This window comes from Enoplosus armatus, chromosome 4, assembly GCF_043641665.1.
Source record: "Enoplosus armatus isolate fEnoArm2 chromosome 4, fEnoArm2.hap1, whole genome shotgun sequence".
Taxonomy (NCBI): Eukaryota; Metazoa; Chordata; class Actinopteri; order Centrarchiformes; family Enoplosidae; genus Enoplosus; species Enoplosus armatus.
The window spans coordinates 14270694-14291910 of NC_092183.1; the positions used below are offsets into that span (position 1 = coordinate 14270694).

The window sequence follows — 21217 nt, forward strand, 5'->3', positions numbered from 1 at the left end:
TTCTATCATGACAAAATATCTCTCCTGAATATCAAACCTCTTCAGAGTTCAAATCTTGTGTTTTGAGGATATAAAAATCAGAAACATCTATTGTCTTTTACATCTTGCATAAAGTTTCCTTCTTACCTCATATCACATTACCAGTTTGTCTATTTCTTGGCAGTTTCTTCCCTTCAAACCCCCCAAAAGAACAATGTATAATCACACTGCTAGAAGCTCTTTACTGCTGGTATGATCTCTGTTGTAGCACAGCTGTGTTCAAGGTGTTTCTTACAGTAAGGTGACTCTTTGTTTTGTTGAACCCACCAGTTGTCCATGCTGGCTGACAGTTAAGTGTTGTGTTTGGACTCGAGAGGTGTCACATAGTTGACCACAGCTCTGTCTTGCTCAGCCCTGCCCCTGGTCAATGAGTCCCTGGTCAGATATGAAGAATATTTATGGATTGACTTGTGGAGCCATTTGCCTGCAGCACAAGCCGAGCTGGCTGTCGGCCTGCTCACCAAAGATTAACTTTGACGTTTCCTCTCCTAAATCCGCTCTGATTAAATATTTGCTGGCTCATTTAATATGAATGTGAATTAATGGTCAGTCAGTGAGTTCATGTCCGCTCCACTTGAGTAATTGCCATGATTTGGCAAAAAGACCTCTGCGGCACCTCCTATCTCGTCTGTTGCATTTCCTCTTCCTCTGTCTGTCTGTGCACGCCTGATTTTTATCCACTAGTCTTTTTTTTTTTTTTTAGCTCTAAATGTGAATGAAGTTCACCTGTAGTGGTTCTTAATACACAAATGTGCAGTATTTGAAGCTGTAATGTGAGGACGTTTAGCCACTTTAGCCGGCATGACGCTAGCGATGGCAATGTTGGTCTGCCAGTCACTCGGTCCACCTCTTAAATCCAGGCTGGAAAATCTCAAAAACTATTCCATAGATTACCATTAAATTTTGTGCACACATTCATGGTCCCCAGATAATGAGCATGAGCATGTTAGCATGCTGATGTTAGCATTTAGCTCAAAGCACCGCTGTGCCACTTTTAACCTCATACAATATGAAGGATCCATACAATCCGTCCACGCTCTTGTTACTGTCATTTGAAACTGCAAATTAGTCGCAAGTTCAATTGCATTTTTGTAACTTGGGGGAGATGAATTATTAACACCAGTAATTAACCTGTGTGTGGCATACTTGAGAGGCAGAGTGGGTTGGTGTCACATGCACCGTATCCTTATATAATTTTCTCCATCTGTTCATCCTCATAAACCTATTTACTGAACAGAAGCACCTTGCTACTTTTTAGCTATAGGCCCCATAACATGGCCTGTGCACACACAGCCCTAAAACAATGCTCTCTTAGGACTTCAGTCCCACCAAGAGGCCACTACACATTTTCAGGATACTGTTTCCCTCCAACGTTGAGTTAGGAGTAAGAGGCACGTTGAAATATGCTGTTTTATTTTTCTATTTAAACCTCGTAACCCTGTAGGGAACCTAACCTAGATATGATTACATTTCTCAGAGGCGAACAAATTATTCAGTTTTAAACAAAGACCGTCTTGTGTGAGAGTTTCTGCATCTCGTTTGTCCTGAAATATGAATCATTTCTCCATCGACACGGAGCAAAATGCTGGCACAGGATTGAAAAATCGTCATGGTTACAGATAGAGTGTAGGAGCCACTTTTCGATAATGTTTATACAGCTGTTGAGCTGTAGAAAGGAATATAAGGAATTATTTTACTGTGTTTATGTGAATCCCTGCGGAATAGAGGCAGTTCATGGGAATGGAAAGATCGCTGAAATTTATTGACATTTCAGACACAAATGTTTAAAGGAATAGTTTGCGAAATACGCTTATCTGCTTTCTTGCTGAGAGTCAGATGAGAAGATCGATACTGAGTGGTATCGATCTTCTCATCTGACTCTCTCATCTGACTCAGCTCCCAAAATGTTGAACAAAATATAGCAGATGCATTTGTGCATGTTCTGAAATGTTGTGGGTCATTTATAAGCTTGTACCCTTCTCCAGCAATTAGACACCATAACAGAGACAAGGAAAAGAGACTCTTGTGTCTTTTATATCCTGTGTGTGAACCCCATTAATAGGATTTACTTTTCTTTTCTATTAACTTTGATTCATCAGCTGCAACGCCCTTCATTTATACCTCAGAATATTTAGTGTTTGTCATATTGGAAAGAGAGATCTGATCTGAAAATGAACAAAATACTGAATAATTAAAATGCAGACAAAGACATCTGTAATGAAACCTGTCCTTGCAGGTATTCAGAAGTTACTGATCAGGACAAAGAGGCAAAGTTTTGAGAAGTCGGAGAGGATGAGGATTGTCTTTGTGCCCGGATGCACATGAGCAGAATGTGATCCATATCTCCTTGAGGGTCCCAGACTCTTTCCAGACTACCAGAGGGGCAGAGAGCCAGGGGGGCGGGGGGTCTGCGGTGCCATTGAGGTTTCAGGTGACAAGTGTTCTGCGGATTTGTCCCGGGGCAGACAGAGAGCCACAAGGGCGAGTGTCCCCTCGAATGTTCTGGAAAATTCCCTGACCCCGAGGAGTGTTGCGTTACTCCTTCCAATTGTAGCCTCCCGGGCTCGTCCCAGAACAGAGACTCCTTTGAGAGAGGCAGCAGAGAATTTGGGGAGTCGGGATTCAGCCATCCCAAAAGAAATGCAGTAATCAGTGTAAAATCTTGAAAGAATTATGATAAGAAAAAGACAATCCATTACAGTGCAAGCTCTAGATTTAATGGATGAGTAGACTTAACGTACCAGTTTTTTCTTTTTTTAAATCTCTGCATTCTTTAAATAATCAAGTGAGCCTCGTTTCCTGTCACACATTCACACAAATTATCATCACCTTAGATCATCTTGACTCATGTTTTTAATTCCCTTCAGTTCTCACACACATTAGTTCCCAAAGACATCAGTGAAAATGCCGCAAGGTAGAGCTTTGTTTCTGTTTCCCCCCTTTTGGCTTACCCTAATTTATTAAAGATAATGTCGAACTCTGAGCTTGTTGCAGTGAAGCTTTTCTGACTGTTTCTGCACAAACTAACAACAGAACAGAGATAAGTTTAATGCCTTTAATCCCATTTTTTTTTCTTTGCTTATCACTGTTCTGAATTGTATTTTCATGAATGTGAGTTTGACTGTGATTCCATGTAACAACAGCATTATAGAAACCATCCTATTAAATATATTGTTTAAATGGGCAGTTTCTGTGTCTCTGACAACACTTCTTGGACTGTGTTACAGCTGAGCAGGACGTTTGAGATGTATTTCCTTGCAGGTGATGCTCTGACTCCATGCTTTTGCAACCTGCTCATGTTCTTTCTCCTTTTTTCCACCTGTGATAAAGCTTACTCAGGTGTACGCTTATTCTTCCTTTTGTTGTGTGTGTCTTTATTGCAGATGGTGAGTCACGCCCTCTTTCTCCCAGATCGCCTCGGTGAATAGCCGGCCTCACAAAGGAGAAAGGATCTCGGCTCAGCCGCTAAATAAAACCCTCTTCCTTCTGCACAGCGTGGGAGAAAGTGCCACTGCTGTGCTGGTGTGGCATCTCTGTAGGCTGATAATTGGAGTGAAAGCACTGTTGAGCGATCATCTTTCACTCTGAGCCACTCACCTTTCATGCCGTGGCCCCTGAGCCTGCTCTCAGGGTTGGACTGTCAGCGGGAACGCAGGGAGACTCTCACGTGGACACGATCGGCGGAGCTGCACAGTGCACATGTGTAAAGCATCTTCCTCATGAGACTGAGGAGGCATACATGAGGGAAAAAGTCATGCTATTGTTTGGATGACCTTCCTACAGGATTAAGACACTTTTACTGACGTTTTCTTCAGTTTAGCTGGGGCCCAGTGGGGCTGTGTGGTGGGACTGCGAGAGCTGGTGTTGATTCTTCTGCTTTATGAGTTTTCATCACTGGGAGAGTGCGTCTGAGTGGCAGGGCGAGCCAGCATGGCCAAGCCTCTGCTGAAAATACAGCGCTATTTCCGCAGGAAACCTGTCCGATTCTTTTCCTTCATCCTCCTCTACCTGACCGCCGGGAGCCTCGTCTTCCTGCACGCTGGCTTCGTCGGGGACAGCGGCCCCGGGGCCAGAGGGGGCCGGGACCCTGTGGTAGCTTCAGAGATGGGCGACCAGACTTCATTGTCAGATGCTCGGGGGCTTGGCATCATGAGTAGAGTGTTTAAGGAGACACGCAGGTCTGGACGGAGGTACGGCCCTCCCTGGATGAAAAAGACCAGACAGGAGGGCCAGGAGGGCCAGGTGCGCAGGGGGGGAGACTACACCAGCAACTGGAACCGTGCACTTAAAGGACGCAATGCCAAAGACATGGACGATGGAAGAGGTGGGTTATACCAAGACTACATACTTCACTATACTGTCACTGTGGTGTTGTTTTCAAAATGCAACAGCAGAGCCTCGTCAGATCTTCTCCCACATCCCAAAATTTAAAATGAGTTGGTAAATTATAAAAGATATTTGTCTTTATTGTCCATGCTGGTTAAAATGTGTCCTTTGCTTCACATCAGCAAAGGCATAAATAGAATTTACTGATACAATAAAGGAATTTTAAATAAGGGAATTATCACACTATGTGACAACAGTGTGTTGCAACATTAATGACTATCCAGTGTGTGGGACTGGATCCTTGTGTAAAATATTATTATAACAGTTATTATAACAACCTCCCATTGTTTTTGTCATAGTTGCTCACAAGAAAACTGTACCAATCTTTTATTACAGGCTGAATTAAAAAATGCACATCCACTGACAAACACACAGGCAGCATTTGTTTTTTCATGTCTCTTCATGTTACTTACACTTCATGTTAATATGAAATTGATCCAAATTAGTCTCTGATTACAAACTGCACCGTCTTAATGACTGACAATTCCTAGTTGTAATTGGTCCTGTAGGAAATCTCTTGAGAGTCGATGAGAGAGTCGAGAGATGATTATGATTAAGCCCTCTGTCTTGGCTCAGAGTGAATCCTTCAGGGGTCCCACAGTGCTTCAGCTGCAGCTTGGCTTTGTGCTGCTAGGCACATGTTCAGCCACGCCGGAGCTGTAGCACAATCACAACATCTAAATGATTCCATGATCGCAGGATTTACACTTTTATCTGCCTTTTTATACACAATCCTGTCAGAAAAGGTTTACATATCAAATCCTGACCGGCATGTGGCATTCTATCAAATCACACATCAGTGTGAGGAAGTCCAGAACCGACATCTCTGACCTTGGATGGCACAAATATCCTGCTTACTTCTTCCGTTCCAAATGAAACACGATCAAAATGAGCTGATTAGAGGATATCATTTACCCCTGGCTCACCTCGCTTCTCTCTGCCTCCTCTCTCACGCTTACTTCTTACCCTGTCAAACACTCTCTGCACTGCTGGATAAAGTATAAATTATTAAAAACAAAGCAAACAGTGGATTTCTCCAACATAAATTCAAGAAAACACCTGGTTGTCAGCCCAAACCTTCCTGCGATAGACCAGAGCCCCTCTCCTCTCTTCATAAAGAAACACAAAATAGTGTTTAGCTGTTGTGGAAGAAGTCTATCTAAGATCATGTAGTTAGTACAGTAAGAGTAAATGTACTTTCCACCGCAGGTGTTTAGACACTTAAAACATTCCTCCCATCATGGGAATCCAAAGACGTCGTTGAGATATCGTTTCCAGTCCACCAACACAAATAAATAAATAAAGAACTCATTTCCAAAGGGGCAGCGAGGAAAATAGAAAAAAGCCTTTCCTCTCTCTCAGTTGCACATTCATGCCTCAACTCCACTTAACAATTCACCTCATGTGTGCATATTTCAACAACAGGAAGTCACTCAGTCCCAGCAGGGGTGGAATGAATATTCAGATACTTCGCTTAAGTAAACGTAGCAATACGACATGTAAAACTACTCTGTTACAAATAAAAATTACTTAAAGTGAAGAGGTGTTAGCATCAAAATGGCCCCCGTCAGTGTTATAATATTCTACTATAGGATTATTATTTCTTATGATTTAACATGTAAGCAGCATTTTTATGTTGTGGCTGGAGGAGGTGGAGCTAAGTTTAACTACTTGATGCACTGTTGGGTAGTTTAATCTATAACAATGCATCATATTTTAAAAACTGATCACATGTTTTGTGTGTAAAATCTTCACCTGTAAAGTAAAATAGTAGCATAAAATGGAAATACTCAAGTAAAGAACAAATACCTCAAATCTGTAGTTAAGAGCGGAGCTTGAGTAAATGTTCTTGGTTATTTTCCACCAGTGAGAAACATTCAGTTCATCAGTTGTAAACATCTGGTCCAGATACGACTCGACTGGGAGGGAGACGACTTCACTGGAAACCAGCAGATACTATTTGAGTGTTTCTATTTATTCATACCCATAACATCTTGAACTAGTCGCTGAATAGCCATAAATAACTCCAGGATGTTACTATAACTCCATTGTGGTTATGTGAGTTTCTGGTTTCCCTCCAGAGTGCAGTGCAGGCAGGTGGAGAATCGAAAGCAGCCATAAATATGAAACATAAGTGTGAGTGACTGCTGCTCTGTCTGTGTTAGTGTTATGACAAAATGTGAAGGCTGCTTTCCTGATGTTTTTTTAACTCACTCTGCTCCGGGACAGACTCCAACCTCTCTGAGCCCGAAGAGAAAATAAATAAGTGATTCTATTACAAAAACTCTGAGTCATAGTACAGTACAGTACCCTGCTGCGCATTAGAGTGTACCATATTAAACAACAATGTTTTTCTAGTACAGTGTCGAGCTATTTTGTTTTTGGTTTTTTTTTCAATTCAAGGCCAGCAAAACAAACATGTTTACTGTGTAAATTCAAGCTGATCAAATGAAGGTTTCTCAGTCTGGCTCAGTCCTCCTCCTCCTCCCTTCTCACAGGACTGCGGCTGAAAGTGATAATGGAGTAATTAGTAGCTTCAAAGCATTCGTTTGCTCTCATACATCCAGCACCACTCATTACTCTGCAGTCTTAACCATCTTCAGAACCCTGTTATGTTTAGGTTAAGAGGCATTTTTTTCCTTTTCTCTCCTCTCAAAGCAAATCCACTCATTCTCACTGCCTCTGAATTTAATTTGGAGAGCATAATGCAGACTGCAGCACATAAACACATTTACACTCTGTGGTGCAGTAGCACAGACGCATACTGTACTGAAGGGAAAACAGGAGTAGACTGGGGAAAGATTATAGCTGAAACACTGTTGACATTAGTTAATGTGAGCCACCAGGTACAGGGAGGTTATTGTGCAACGTTTGTATACTGAAAGCATAACACCGACAAGCAAATAATAATATGGACACATCAGTTGCAGCTGCTGTTTCATCCTTTACCCTCATGTCATACTAAGCAGGAATATACTTTTCAAAATGATGTTCCAGGTTCATTTAAATCAACGTTTCCCTTCATCATAAAGCAGATTATTTTCCAGCTCAACAATAGTCGGGAGGAAGATTACAGCCGAGTCCTGCAGCACATCACATGCTGCTCAAACGCAGGCCTTTAGACCATAACAATTAAAGTAATGCAGGAAACTAGGACTCTATGCTTCCTCCACTTAGCTATTAACAGAGGCTCCGAGTGGTAATGGCACAGCACAGATGGTGAGAGTTTTGTTTGTTAAAGGTACAGTGGAGCCCGTGCAGCTCGGTTGGACGGGGGAGCGGTGGTTTAATGGGAGTGAAGAAGCTGTTGAGGGGCTGCTGTATCCCTCTGCAGAGCTTCACTGAAGCCCAACCCCCACACACACTTTCTGAAAAATGCAGAGAGAGCGATGACTGCCACTACAGTAACAGGCCACTAGAAGGGGATGTGAGTCTTTATAAATAAATAAAGACTCTGCCCCAGTTTGGACTCCTCATGTGCTCTGTTACTACACTGTGTAGGCATATGAGGAAGAGACTGTTGCAGATAGTATTCACCTTATGGTCAAATCATTTTATTTTAAATATGTGTCTGTCTTTCTGTATACTTAACTAACTTATATTTTCTGTCCTCTTTTTCAGCAAAGTATATCGGCTGCTACATCGATAACACACAAAAAAGAGCGCTGAGAGGCGTTTCCTTTTTTGACTACAAAAAAATGACTGTGTTTCGTTGCCAGGACAACTGTGCAGAAAGGTATGATAGCAGCAAACAACCAAAAAACACTCGTCCACAAGATATCCCTCCCTTTTCTCTCTCTTTTATTTCTACTGTCAGGCTGGGAAATAAAGTAGAACACAGACGGCGGTAAAAAGGTGCTTCCTCATTTGTGGCGATTTATAGAGCCAGAATGATCAAAGATCTGATGGTTATTGACCAGTGCAGGCTTGTCACAGATATTAACATCGACATATACCTTGATGTGTTCGAGTTTGGTGTGGAGGGACTTCTTCTGCCTGAACCCCCTCCAACCATGACCAGATCAACCTGTTAGGGAGAAAAAATGAGCTGCTTGGCCCCTATTTCTCCCCTGTCTGTGCACTCTGAACAGTTTTCACCTGGCCCCAGATTTGCCTGTGTTGTAACTTGATTAAACACATTAAGTTGGAATATTTGACACAAGAGCACAAAACTCAAATTATGATGGTTTTAACGCTAGATTGACGCCGTCCGTGAGGCTCGTCAAGAGAGGGCCTCAAAGTTCTGTAATAAAGGTAATTTGATATTGTGCTTTAGCCTTGTGGTCCATTTCATATAAAACTGTTTTGCATACTGACAAAAAAAAAGCAGAAAAGGCACTTGAGATGCAAAAAGATTCAATTTATTTCATGTGCAAAAGTTGACCCAATGTGACAAAATGTGACAAAATCCAGCGTTGCATCCAACACCGTTGGGATGGATTGGAGAGCCGACTACAAGCCAGGTCTTATTGCCCAACATCAGTGCTCAACCTCACTTATGCTCTTGTAGCTGAATGGGAAAATATCTGCGGCCAGGATCCAAACATCTTGTGTCTTGCCTTCCCAGAAGAGTTGAGTTTGTTGTATCAGCATATGCAATGACAGGTTCAGCAGCCACATATGGATGTAACTCTCAGGTGTCCACATACATTTGGTCACATAGAACACCCTCTTCCAATTTTTGTGACTAAATTGGAAGCAGACCTGATGCAAATGTAATTCATTAATTTTATTGTATGTATATGTACATAAAAAATCAGCTGATACTTAATAATGAAAATTGTTGTTTTACTAATATCTGTGTTTATCGATTCCTGGTGTGTGCATGGGGTTAAAACATGGAAAAACTGTTATCTATGCTCCAGTTTTCAAAGCATTTATCCCTGTGCTCCTCTCCTCCATGACTGCTCCCTCACCATCTTTCTCTCACCTATTTTTTCTCCCTGAGGAATAACAGGGACGGCTCTATCGAATGCATTGAATTACACCCATCACTGATTCACAGAGCGGAGAGTAGGAGCAGAGAGAGAGAGAGAGAGAGCAAGGGAGATGCTAGTTTTCAGCTCCTTCCTCCATTTGCTTCTTGCTCCTCGCATCCTGCCTGCCTCCTCTCACAGAGCAGCGAGTTAATAAAAACAGACAAACAAATGAGGGGCAACAGCACAAAGCAGCACGCAGGGGTTTGGGTTTGATTGACAGCCCTGGGGATTTGTCCTGTGTGAGGGGTGTGTTAGACGTCTAATTGCATCCGAAAGGCCTCTTGGGAGTTAGATCCTCCATGAAGCAACAAAAAGGAGAGAAGAGACCTTGTATGATGGATTCAGTTTTCAAGTATATTTATAATTGGCTTTGCCTCACAGCAAGCGTGATTTCTCTCATCTTCACCAGAGAGAAAGATGTTATTCCAGTTGTAATGTGTAGATCTGTTCTCATCTTTTCTTCAACAGCCTCTGTGCATCATTTGTTTGCTTGTTCTTATCCAGTTGCTCTGTGTGATAATCTGTATTGGCCTGTGAAGGATTAAGGCGCATAATGAAGGCTCAGAACAATCACTTGAACCTCTCTGTCTTCCTTTACTAACGATGCTAATCCTTTTTTCCTTTCGCTTTCCTCCAGAGGTTACATGTACGCAGGTCTGGAGTTCGGCGCAGAGTGCTACTGTGGCCACAAGATCCAGGCACCCAATGCTTCAGAGAGCGAATGCAATATGGAGTGCAAAGGGGAGAAGAGCAACCGGTGTGGAGGAGCCAACCGACTGTCCATCTACAGGCTGGAGCTGAGCCAGGAGTCAGCGCGCCGCTGTGAGTCTCTGCAACAACAAAAAAAAATCACTCCACATGAGCTGCTCCAAATTTGAATAATTTCTTTCAATAGATAAATAATTTGGTATTGAAAAAATGTGAACATTGGAATCTGTGTGCTGAGAGAGACACGAGCAGACCTGAGTGTACTGTATAACTGACAGTATCCACTGAGAGGTAAAGATGCTATTTTGATCCAGAAATAACAACGAGCCTGGCTGTTTTGAGGGAAAATATTTGTTTTATTTTGGGTTAATGCCACAGTTGGGAGCAGGCTGCTCTGTTGTGTTTACCTCTCTCCCCGGAGAGCTGTGCTACCTACGTAGCCCAGCCAGCCGTGGTCTGCATGTTAAACACTTGCTGCCTGCTGCTGGAAAACTGTAGTGAAATGAGGAAAGGGCTGATTATCAGAAAGAGAGAGGATCTGTGTGTTGAGGTTGTTGCAAGATCGTGTGCGATCCTTTCTTTTGTACTTTTTGCTGTGAGATTTCAAAAAGTCCTGCCACAAGGTGAGGTAACTCTTCACACTTGTCTTTCTTCCCCTTATGCTTCCTTTCTACTCCTCTGCCTACTACTTCTTAGAATCAGAATCTGCTGATACGAAAGGAGGGAGTTAGTAAACACATCTATGGTGAATATCTAAGCAGCCAAATCTAAATCTTACTTTCCTGGTCCAGTTCAGTGCTGTTTCTTTATTATTATTTTCATTTCTGCTTCCCCCCCCCCCTCTGTTTGCCATATATCAGACTGCTGAATAAGCTCTTCGTGTTTTCACCTCTGACCCCGTTCTCGGTCATGTGAGCCCTGCTCCGAACATCAGAGAGGAAATGCAGGAAATGTGTTGAGGTGGCTGTTTTGTGTTTTCTTCCACTTAGAGACACATGATTGAGTGTTTTCAGTAACAGTGAACTGCTCTGATAATCCTGCACAGATATTATTGTGCATTTATTTCCTTCACCTGTTGTTAAACAGCCCACCTGCAGCTGTGTGTTAGCATCAACACCTTGTTTGTGATATACTGTATGTTTGGATGCTGCATACAGAGCACAAAAGCATTTCAGTTTGATCTAAAAAGCTCTGCCACAGGAACGGAAAGCGGATGCACTGAAGACATACTGCAGGAGAACACGGACATGGCATAAAAAATGCAACTTTAAGTCAGGGAAAAAGGTCAAAAATGAATAAAACATTAGATACACACACAGGGATAGAGCTAATTTGCAAGTGGCGTTAACTTGTTTTAAAGCCTCACAGCGTTGACAGTTAATGCTTTCATTAAACAAAAGCAGAGAGCAGCTCAACAGTCTTGGTGGGGCGCTGGTTTTGGTATCGTGAACTTAAAAAGAAGAAGAAGAAATACCGCAAACGCAAAGCTCCATTTGCCCATTTTATTCAGTGACGTTTGAGCAAGCAAGCTGTCTTCATCATGGCATCTGTCACAGTGAAAAGTTGTTATTAATGCTGAACAGTCTGTTGACAGCAGAGACAGCTTCACATGTAAACCAGCAGGGTTGACATGTTGACAGCCCTGAAATAAATGTGAAGTGGAGGTTTGGATTTTCTTCAGCAGTAACTTAAAACAGTGGTTTTCAACCTCTAACGAACTGATGCTGCTCCTCCCTGTCACAGTCTGCACATGATAAACCATGGTTGAACTAACCATGGTTTAAAACCACTACCTCTTTTCAGGTTGTTTTATTTGTTTCATCAATCTAAAAACAGTCTCTGAGCTAACAACTAATAATGTAATTAAGCTAAGATGTGTGTAAATACCCCAAATAACAAAATCATAGCATGAAGCATCATCTCACAGATGAACCAACAACTTCCTGTGAAACAAAAGAAGCAGCTCCACTCTGCTGTTGTGATATATGGTCTATCCATCAGACCAGAGTGAGGACCTGAGGTTAAAGGTCATCAACACGCTGCAGGGATGTAAGTGCTGCTATTGGTTGAGTCCGCTGGCAGGTCAGGGCCTCAGTCGACTGGGGGGAGAGTCCCAGTGGGATCTCTTCATCAGGGGTCAGTGAATAGAGGCCAAGCTAATGGAAGCTGTGCTCAGTAACCATAAAGCTGGAGTATATTGAGGCTCTTTTTTTCCTGTTGATGAATAATATTTTGGTTTGTTTTGTCTGTTTCAGACGGCAGCGCCATTTTCAAAGGGTGTTTCCGCAGGCCAGACAACGTCACTCTGGCACTTGCTTTCAGCTCGGTCATCCAAAACATGTCTGTGGACAAGTGTGTGGACATGTGCACGGAGAGGGTGAGGGGATGTGTGTGTATTCATGCGTTGTACATTCGTGCATGTGAGTGTGCGTTCAGTGTGTGATGGCTGCTGTATTTCAGGAGAAATCGCTGGCCGTCCTGGCTGGAGATCGCTGTTACTGCGGCTTCCCGACTCCTCTCTTCTCCCTTCATGAGCTGGAGAACGAGGACATGTGTCTCAACCGCTGCCACGGGGAAGAGTTCGAGAGCTGCGGGAACGACGAGTACTTTGTGGTGTACCAGACGCAGGTTCAAGGTAAGGTTTGGTGGCTCACGCCTGGCAGCACAGTCACAGCTGTATAATAAGGGCACATACGGACTAGAGGCATGTCAGGAAACTGAGAAAGCGTGCAGGAAACACATAACTTGCACAGTCATCCAGTGGTGTATCATGTCCAGAAAAACAGTTCTTTATACTAGCAAATATGTAACTCTACCCCATGTTTCTTTTCTTCATACCTGTGTATATCATCTATATAATATATTTATGTTTTACAACCTACATTTTTTGTATATTCGATCTAGGTTTTTACATTTTTCTTTCATTTTTTTGAACATTTACAATAATCTAATTTCCAATAAAGTTAACTAAAAGCTAACATTTTATTAACTGATATATCATTAATTGCTTTTTATTATTCCCAAATATCATCATCAAACCCAAAAGTCTAGCATCAGTCTGTCTCTAGCATATTGCGTTGTTGTGGGATGTGTTTCCTCAACGCACCAGGCGGCTGTGGTTTGGATCAGCAAAAACACAGAGATCAGTAAACACAAAAGAGGACATTTAATGCTGTGAAGCAAAAAAACAAAAACAAGCTGCAGCGGGAAGTGAAATCTGCACCTATTGTCTTTTTTACTCTTGATTTTTTTTAACTGACCACACATCTTAACCAACACACTAACGTCAGTAACTGGGAATTATTAGGCAATTTGTGATGAAGAGGAATCAAGCTAACCCACCCACAACAAACAAAACACCATGATGTGTCTTTATCCCTGTATTTAGACCTTTTTTGACCTTTTCTCTTTCTCTAATAATGTTAAACGTCTTTGCCACAAACTTCCAGTGTTTCAACACAATAATTATTATTAGTTTTTCTTTAGCACATATTATTACAGAACTGTGCTTATAAGCATGAAGTGACTAATTTTCAGTATCTATTTGAAGCATAAGAAGAAGTCATAGGTCACTGTCTCGTTTTTTACTTTATTTAGGATCAAAATAAGACATTGATCAAATACATACTCGAACGTTCCTTGACAACAAAGCTCATCCAACATTTTTAATTAGTAATCAAAGTTCTTAGGAGGAAACAAAACGTTATTTCAAGAAAATAGCACAAGCAAAAAAAACAAGAACACACCGAAAAACATCCCAGAAAGTATGTGCATGACCCCCAGTCATTCCACAGCCTCTCCAGCATGATGCTGAGGACCCTCTAACACACCTGGACACCACTTGAGGGGATCCTGAAATACCTGACCTTAACTTTCAATGCAAACTCCCTCCACATTGGACTATTGGTGATCTTATGGCTACTTAAGTGACTTTCCTCCCATTCGTCTTCCTCTATTATCACATGAGCTTCCAACTCCCATTTTTCTTTAATATAAGAGGTATCTCCGGAATCATCTAATTGTAACGGTTTATAAATATTGCTTATATACTTTCTTACCATCAATTTTTTACCATGCTAATAAGGTAATATTCCACGCTTGTTGGTGGTGCCTGAATTGCTACCCACTCACTGTTGGTCATCACATAATGCCTTATTTTAAAATATCTAAACAGGTATTTTGAAGGCAAACCAAAACATTGCGGTAGCTGAAAAAAAAGGATTTCCGGCCATTAACTGATTAATGGTAACCAGGCCCAAGTCCACCCACCTTTTAAAGCCACCATCACACAAAGATGGAAGAACATCTGTATTACCTGCTATGGGCATGGCCATTTTCCCACACATTCAGTGTATTTTGTATCTAGTTGTTTCAAATCTCAATTTATTTCCGACTGTATCTCGGCCGAGAAGCATTGACGGTTCCTTTCTGGATCCAGCCGCTATTCCTGATTCCTCCAGGAATAAACCCTGTCTGATCTTGGTGAATGAGTGTTGCAATTCATTTCTGTACTGTTTTAGTATAGACGTCAATATTTTTAAGTCATTACAGAGGAGACTTATAGACCCATAGGCACTGCATCGGAAGCACTGCCACAGATTATGCTCATGTTCACTTTTTTTTCAGTAAATCTATATATACAACAGATCACTAATATAGCCTGTTGGTCTTTGTGTTTTGTCAGATAACCGCTGCATGGACCGGCACTTCCTCCCCACTCGTGCCAAGCAGCTGGTGGCCCTCGCCAGTTTCCCCGGAGCCGGCAACACCTGGGCTCGCCACCTCATAGAGCTCGCCACTGGCTTCTACACCGGCAGCTATTACTTTGATGGCTCCCTTTACAATAAAGGTAGACTTTCATTTCATCTGATGTGATGCGCAGACATATTCATTCATGAAGGCACCTCTGTGGATTAAATATATTCAATGTGGGATGTCATTGTTTCACAGGATTTAAAGGGGAGCGGGACCACTGGCGGAGCGGGAGGACGATCTGCATTAAGACACATGAGAGCGGCAAGAAGGAGATCGAAGCCTTTGACTCCAGCATCCTCATGATCAGAAACCCCTATAAAGCCCTCATGGCAGAATTTAACAGAAAATATGGCGGCCACATTGGATTTGCCTCCCAGGCCCACTGGAGAGGGAAAGGTGAGCTATATTGTACAGTATTTATAACAATATATACTAATATAAAACTATTTTCAAACTAAACAACTGGAGACCTGCTTCATTTTCAAATTTACTATGAAATGTTGATGTGCTTAATATGAAAAAAGCTTTCAAACAAGTGGAAACAACTGAAAGATAGTTAAGATAGGAAATGTTTCTGTTTACGAAACAAGACAAGACAAGAATCTGTGAACAAATGGCCAAAATCTGTCCAGCTGAAGGACAAATTAATCACAAGTGAAGGTGTGCAGAGTCTCGGTCCTTACACTGTTGTTTCTCAGCAGTTTTAATCTCAGTCATCCACCATGTGCTTTACATTTAAATCTCACAGATGGACCCCTAAACATAAAAAACACGAGACAACAGGAAAAACAACTTCCTCCAGCCCTATTTAATAAATTTAATGTAAAACTAAATGTGTCTTCTTAATTAATGTCTTCACTGAGAGCATGTGGTAATATTTAAAGAACTGGCTGCATGGTGACGTAGAACGATGAGGAAGTGGAGGAAATGAGCAATAAATGCAGATTGGTTTTGACCTCATAAACCAACGTGGCTGATCACACAGTTTTCGATTTGAATACGTTCCAAAAGCATTTGACACATGATATGAGGCACAATCAGTCTGTTCAAAAATGAGAAATGAAACAATTAGCCAACCAACCACAACAGTCAGTCACTCAGATTAGTTGGATCATGAGTTGTGTCACCAGGTCAAACCAGCTTGTTCCTCCGGCTCTCATGCTACGTTTAATTAGGAAATGTATGAGTGTGTCGACTGTGTGTGTACAGAAAATGTGTGTATTCTTCACAGAAACTCTTCCCAGTTGTGATGATTCTACACTGAAAGCAACAGTTCGACATTTTGGGAATTATGTTTGTTCACTTTCAGTGGGAGAGTTTGCCGATATGATACCAGTCTAATATCTGTCTGTTCAATATGAACTACAGCCAGCAGCTAGCTTAGCTTAGCACATAGACTGGAAACAAGGGCAAACAGCTAGCCAGTGGTAACAAAATCCAAATACCAACACCTCTAAAGCTCATAAATAAACACATTATATCTCGTTTGTCTCTGAGCAGTAGCTAGGCATCCAGCGGAGACTCCAGGAAGTCACTGCTCCCAGCCAAGAAATAGTCCGGCACATAACAAAACGGCAGATTGTCGCGTTTACTCGTTTGTACGGATGAGATAAACAAGATTTTAATATTTTAATTAGTGAGCTTTAGAGGTGCTGGTAGGTGAACTTGGCTAGCCATTTCCCCTTGTTTCCAGTCGTTGTGCTAAGCTAAGCTAATGGGCTGCTGGCTTCTCATCTAACTCTCCACCATAAAGTGAATTAGCACATTGCCCAAAATGTGGAATTATTCCATTAAGATTGGCTGTTGGGAACAGAATATTTTTAAGCCTTGTCCATAAATCCATTATGTTATGTTATGTTTTATATATATATACACACACACACACACATACACACATATGCATCCAAGTAACTTCCTCTAAGATTACGCTGAAGACAGAATACTTTTACAGACTTAATTTGTCCCTTTTTGACTATTTTGTTGACATTTTGTCTTACATCCAGTGTGTCACCCTGCATTGTGCAACGGTTAGATAATACATCAGCACAATTTAGTCCAGTTAAATTCCCCTTGATGATTAAAGAATTATTAAGAAATGAAACCTCTGGGTCCAGGAACTCTTTGTTTATAAAATGTTACGCCCTTTGCCAAGATATTGTTATATTTCATGCATATTCTGCTTTTCTTAGTGCCTTAGCCCACCAAAAAGTGTGCCCTGGTAACCATGGAAACTGGTTTTGGTCTGACTGTCTGTGAGGTTTAATCGATTTTCCAGAGGCTGGAGACTTGCCGACCCAGCAGTTGTCTCTCTTTGTGGAAACATCAGCACATTTGGCCCGTCATTTCTAATGAGTGTTTATTCCTTGTGTTGGTGGGGAGATGACGCAGTGACATCAGTAAAGAGAGAGGCTTTTTGACAGCTGCCACTTTGAATACACACAGAGAGGATACAGTTTGAGAGTCAGCGGGTGACATTGTGTTCGGGGAGCCACGCGTACGAGTTGATGCACTCACCTCAGATGATGGGGCTCAGATGATGTTACAGACACTGATGCCTTCCAGTGTGGCCCATAAAGTCAACTCAGGGGCAAGTGTAACTTATTTTGGAGGGCATGTCATTTTACAAAGCACAGTGTGATATTGTTTAGTGTTATCTGGTGGATTTAGTTAAAGGCTCTCACATAAACCCCTTTATTTGTGTTCATGAACTCATCTGCTAATAACATCATTAGTATCTTAACTATATTTGATTTTCAGCAGATCAGGATGTTCAGGGGGAAGCTGCAATTATTTAAGCTCTGTTTTCTTTTGAAGGCCTGACAGGAAGGAGAACAGACCCAGTGTGGTCAGAGATGCAGTTCCTCAGTGTTTCTATACAGCTGGTTGTGTTTTTAGATGCAGTATATAATATTCTGTCCACTGTGGTACTAAAGTTGCCTCTCTCGTTGGTTTCTGAGACTCAGCAGGCTTTAAACTTTAACGACAACCTCTCCTAACAGTAAAGATGTGTGCTAATGCAGCACGGCTCCTGCCAGCCGCTGCTTTTACGGGCCAGCAGATTATCAATGAGTAAGAGTTGCAAGTGAAGGATTTTTAGAGTACCCCTGCAGTTTGACAACCAAGAACGTCCACTTTACAGTCCAAACATTTCAGAAATGACTTAATGTAGCCTTCCATGAATTGCAACAGACCTTTTCGAGCTGAATGACATCAGTGTTTGGCTCTCATGATTCTCACTTCCCTGTGATTCAGCCCCCACGTTGACTTTTAAATTTGTTATTTACTTTGTCACTTTTACTCCTTCTTAAGAATAAAAGCTATTTAACAAAGCTGCTGCATTCTTTTATCCAAACTCACATTTGATAGGATGTTACACTACTTTATTTTCATTTATGAAAGATGCAACAAGAATATAGCTTGCATTGATTTTACAGCGTCTACCAGAGGCAGGATTTCTTTCCTGTTACAGTTTGGATTTCTTTCTGTCTCCATTTCAACCAATTTCCTAATATTTCATCCCTAGTTCTATATTTCTATATTATAAATCATTAGGTAGTCGTTAATTTCACATATTAATTGCTAGTTAATATTAGAGATTCCACACAGATAAAAAAACGTACAATAAAAGAGTTTTAAGAATGAACAATATGGTAGATGTCAGATGGTTATTCCTGCTCTGAGCAGGAATTAATTGTGACCACTTGAGAGCTTCTTAAACATTTCTCCCACTCTCGACTGTAATTAGAAGTAAGTTGTTTGATAAATGTGCCTTATCCTTCAGTTTTAGAGCATTTTAAAGTATAATTCTTAAAAGTTGGATGAATACGGGTCCTTATTTCTTCAGTAAGACGAGCTAAGTGATTGTTCTGTTGCCATGGTTCAATTTGCACAATATGGTGGACTTTGTTTAGTACTTTGGTACCTTCAAGTCCTTGTTCATTTATTTTCTGTCTTCTCATTTGTCCTGCAGAGTGGCCCGAGTTTGTGAGGAACTATGCCCCTTGGTGGGCATCCCACACGCTGGACTGGCTGAACTATGGTAAGAACGTCCAGGTGGTCCACTTTGAGGACCTGAAGAGGGACCTGTTCTCCAAGCTGAAGGGGATGGTCCAGTTTCTGGATTTGAAGGTTTCTGAGGACCGCCTGCTCTGTGTCGAGGGCCAGAAGGATGGAAACTTCAAGCGATCGGGGCTACGAAAGCTTGAATATGACCCCTATACTCCTGAAATGAGAGTGAACATCAATGAACTGATCAGAACAGTAGACGCTGCCTTGAAGAAGAGGAAGATGTCCGGAGTTCCAGAGGAATATATGCCAAGATGATAAATGTGATCCCCTCTTTTCGTTTCCTTTTGTTTCCTACTTTAATTTGACTGTTCAGTCAACAGACTCTGCACATTATTTTGTAGGATTACATGACTTAAATAGTTCTTTTCCCCTGTGAAGTCACATAGGTTGAAGCTGTAGTGAGAAGAAATCTGTCTCTTTACCTATTTTCTCCTATTTTCATTTTTTATTCATCTTATCTCATTTTCTGTGGAACTCCAGCAGCTTCATGCATTAACAGAAGAGGTGGTTTTAACTGGGGAGGTTTGTTTTTCTCTTTGGCTGAATGAAAAGCACTTCTTATCCTGCTCTATGCACATGTGCTGTGTAGGCATGTGCACATGCCTTAACATGAAGAAGGTACAATAGCTGTGACTACAGAGAGGCTCGTCTGACTGTGCTGGGTGATTCGTTGCCAGTGAAAAAAACATTTGACCCAAAAGATATTATACAACACTGCAAAGTGTGCGGTATGAGCTTATTTTGTGCAAAAGAGAAATAATGATTATGAGTAATCAAAACATTAAAATATATGAATCTTCTGCTGCTAACATAGTTACAGAACAATACTATTTTCTACATGAACTTCACTGAAAACGTTAAAACGTTGAGCCCTTTGTGAAAGGGCAAAATGCAATATGCAGGCTATAACTACCTGATAATGATGATACTGTGTGTTTCCAAGTTTTTGTAAGTCATTCAGCTTACTTACTGTGTATGAGGAATCATGCTTTCAGTGATGAAGAGGTAAAGAACTCTCAGCTCCTCGTATTCAAGAAGATGAATAATCCCTCTTGAAGGCACTGACTCAAGGAGAGAAGAGGATTTATCTCGACAGCATTTATTTATCTCTGGTGTGCAGTGCACATGTTGACTAATTTGGTTTTGAATATGTTTTTATTAACACTGGACTCGATGCAGAAATCCAAAAAGCACTTGGCTGTGCAACACTTGCCCCAAAGATCACAGGAATTAGGCATTACACTCGTGTTATAGATTGGATTTTACGTTTAGCAGTAGTGATCGTTATAGATTTATTTTAATACCAGTTAATCATACTGAATGTGAAAACTGTTTTTTTATTGCTTTGTTGCAAGAAGAGCTATGAAACAGTTAAAACTGTTGATAATTTTTACTCTTCGTAATCAAAAATAAATATCCACAAAGGTGTTAAAAATTCTGCTCAGATTCTATAAGCAGCACGTCTTATAACGGTACTCAATGTGCTATGCCATATGCTTAAAAATAAACAAATATATAAATAAATAAATACATGGATATATAAATAAATAAAGCACTGGTGACTGAGAGCCAGAAAACATGAACTGACTTCCATTTTCAGTATGATATAAATATATTTTTGTAGTGTGTGCTCACACGTCAACAATATTTGTATTGCAACGAGCAAACGGGAAAAGTTGTTTCTATTTTTAACACATGCTTTAAACTTTATTGGCTCTTGCTTTCATTGACGAGCTGGCACTTAATGAACACAGGTGTCACATTTGAATGTATTTTCTATGGAATGAATGTAATGGGATAAGGCACAATAAATGAGTACATAAAATGAGGTTTCATGGTCACCTGTTTTTATAAACAATTTCTGAAGAAACGTTAGAATTAAGACGACGAGTATAAAAGGTGATAGTGTGTTTTCTAAGATCAAAGATGTATTGTAGATGAATCTCTCTACAGTCTCTATTCTTTAGCCATAGAATGAATGAAAGTAGAACTTACTATACTTATTAAACTTAATATACCCTGACATATGTAAATATACTCCATTACAAGTAAAATTAGCACTGCACACAGTAGTTGTATGGTCCAGTGCACGACTAGGATTTCCTGTAAAACACAGACAACACCTGGCAGCCATGAGATCAAAGGCGTAATTTCCACTGGGGATGGGGAAGACGTGTCAGAATCCTATTTTTGTGCCCCTCACTTTTAATATTTCAGGTTAGTTTTCTTACTAAAAATCTCTCTGAACATTTTTTCTCTTACTTGTCCAGATGAGAGAAGAT

General features: G+C 41.1%; 1 protein-coding gene across 1 annotated transcript; it reads left to right on the forward strand.

Moving 5' to 3' along the window:
* Positions 1-3963: 3963 nt before the first annotated feature.
* wscd2 (WSC domain containing 2) lies at positions 3964-20764 on the forward strand. The gene is made up of 8 exons (XM_070904415.1): positions 3964-4363; positions 8047-8161; positions 10042-10226; positions 12368-12489; positions 12573-12747; positions 14797-14961; positions 15063-15263; positions 18838-20764. The coding sequence occupies exons 1-8, from the start codon at positions 3970-3972 to the stop codon at positions 19188-19190; spliced, it is 1710 nt and encodes a 569-aa protein (XP_070760516.1). The 5' UTR covers positions 3964-3969; the 3' UTR covers positions 19191-20764.
* The last annotated feature ends 453 nt before the right edge of the window (positions 20765-21217 follow it).

Excerpts from the sequence above, each read along its gene's own strand:
- wscd2 (XM_070904415.1), top strand. The coding sequence starts at position 3,970 with ATGGCCAAGCCTCTGCTGAAAATACAGCGCTATTTCCGCAGGAAACCT. Across the intron at positions 12,748-14,796 it reads GTACCAGACGCAGGTTCAAG|ATAACCGCTGCATGGACCGG; the intron begins GTAAGGTTTGGT and ends GTGTTTTGTCAG. Across the intron at positions 15,264-18,837 it reads GGCCCACTGGAGAGGGAAAG|AGTGGCCCGAGTTTGTGAGG; the intron begins GTGAGCTATATT and ends TTTGTCCTGCAG.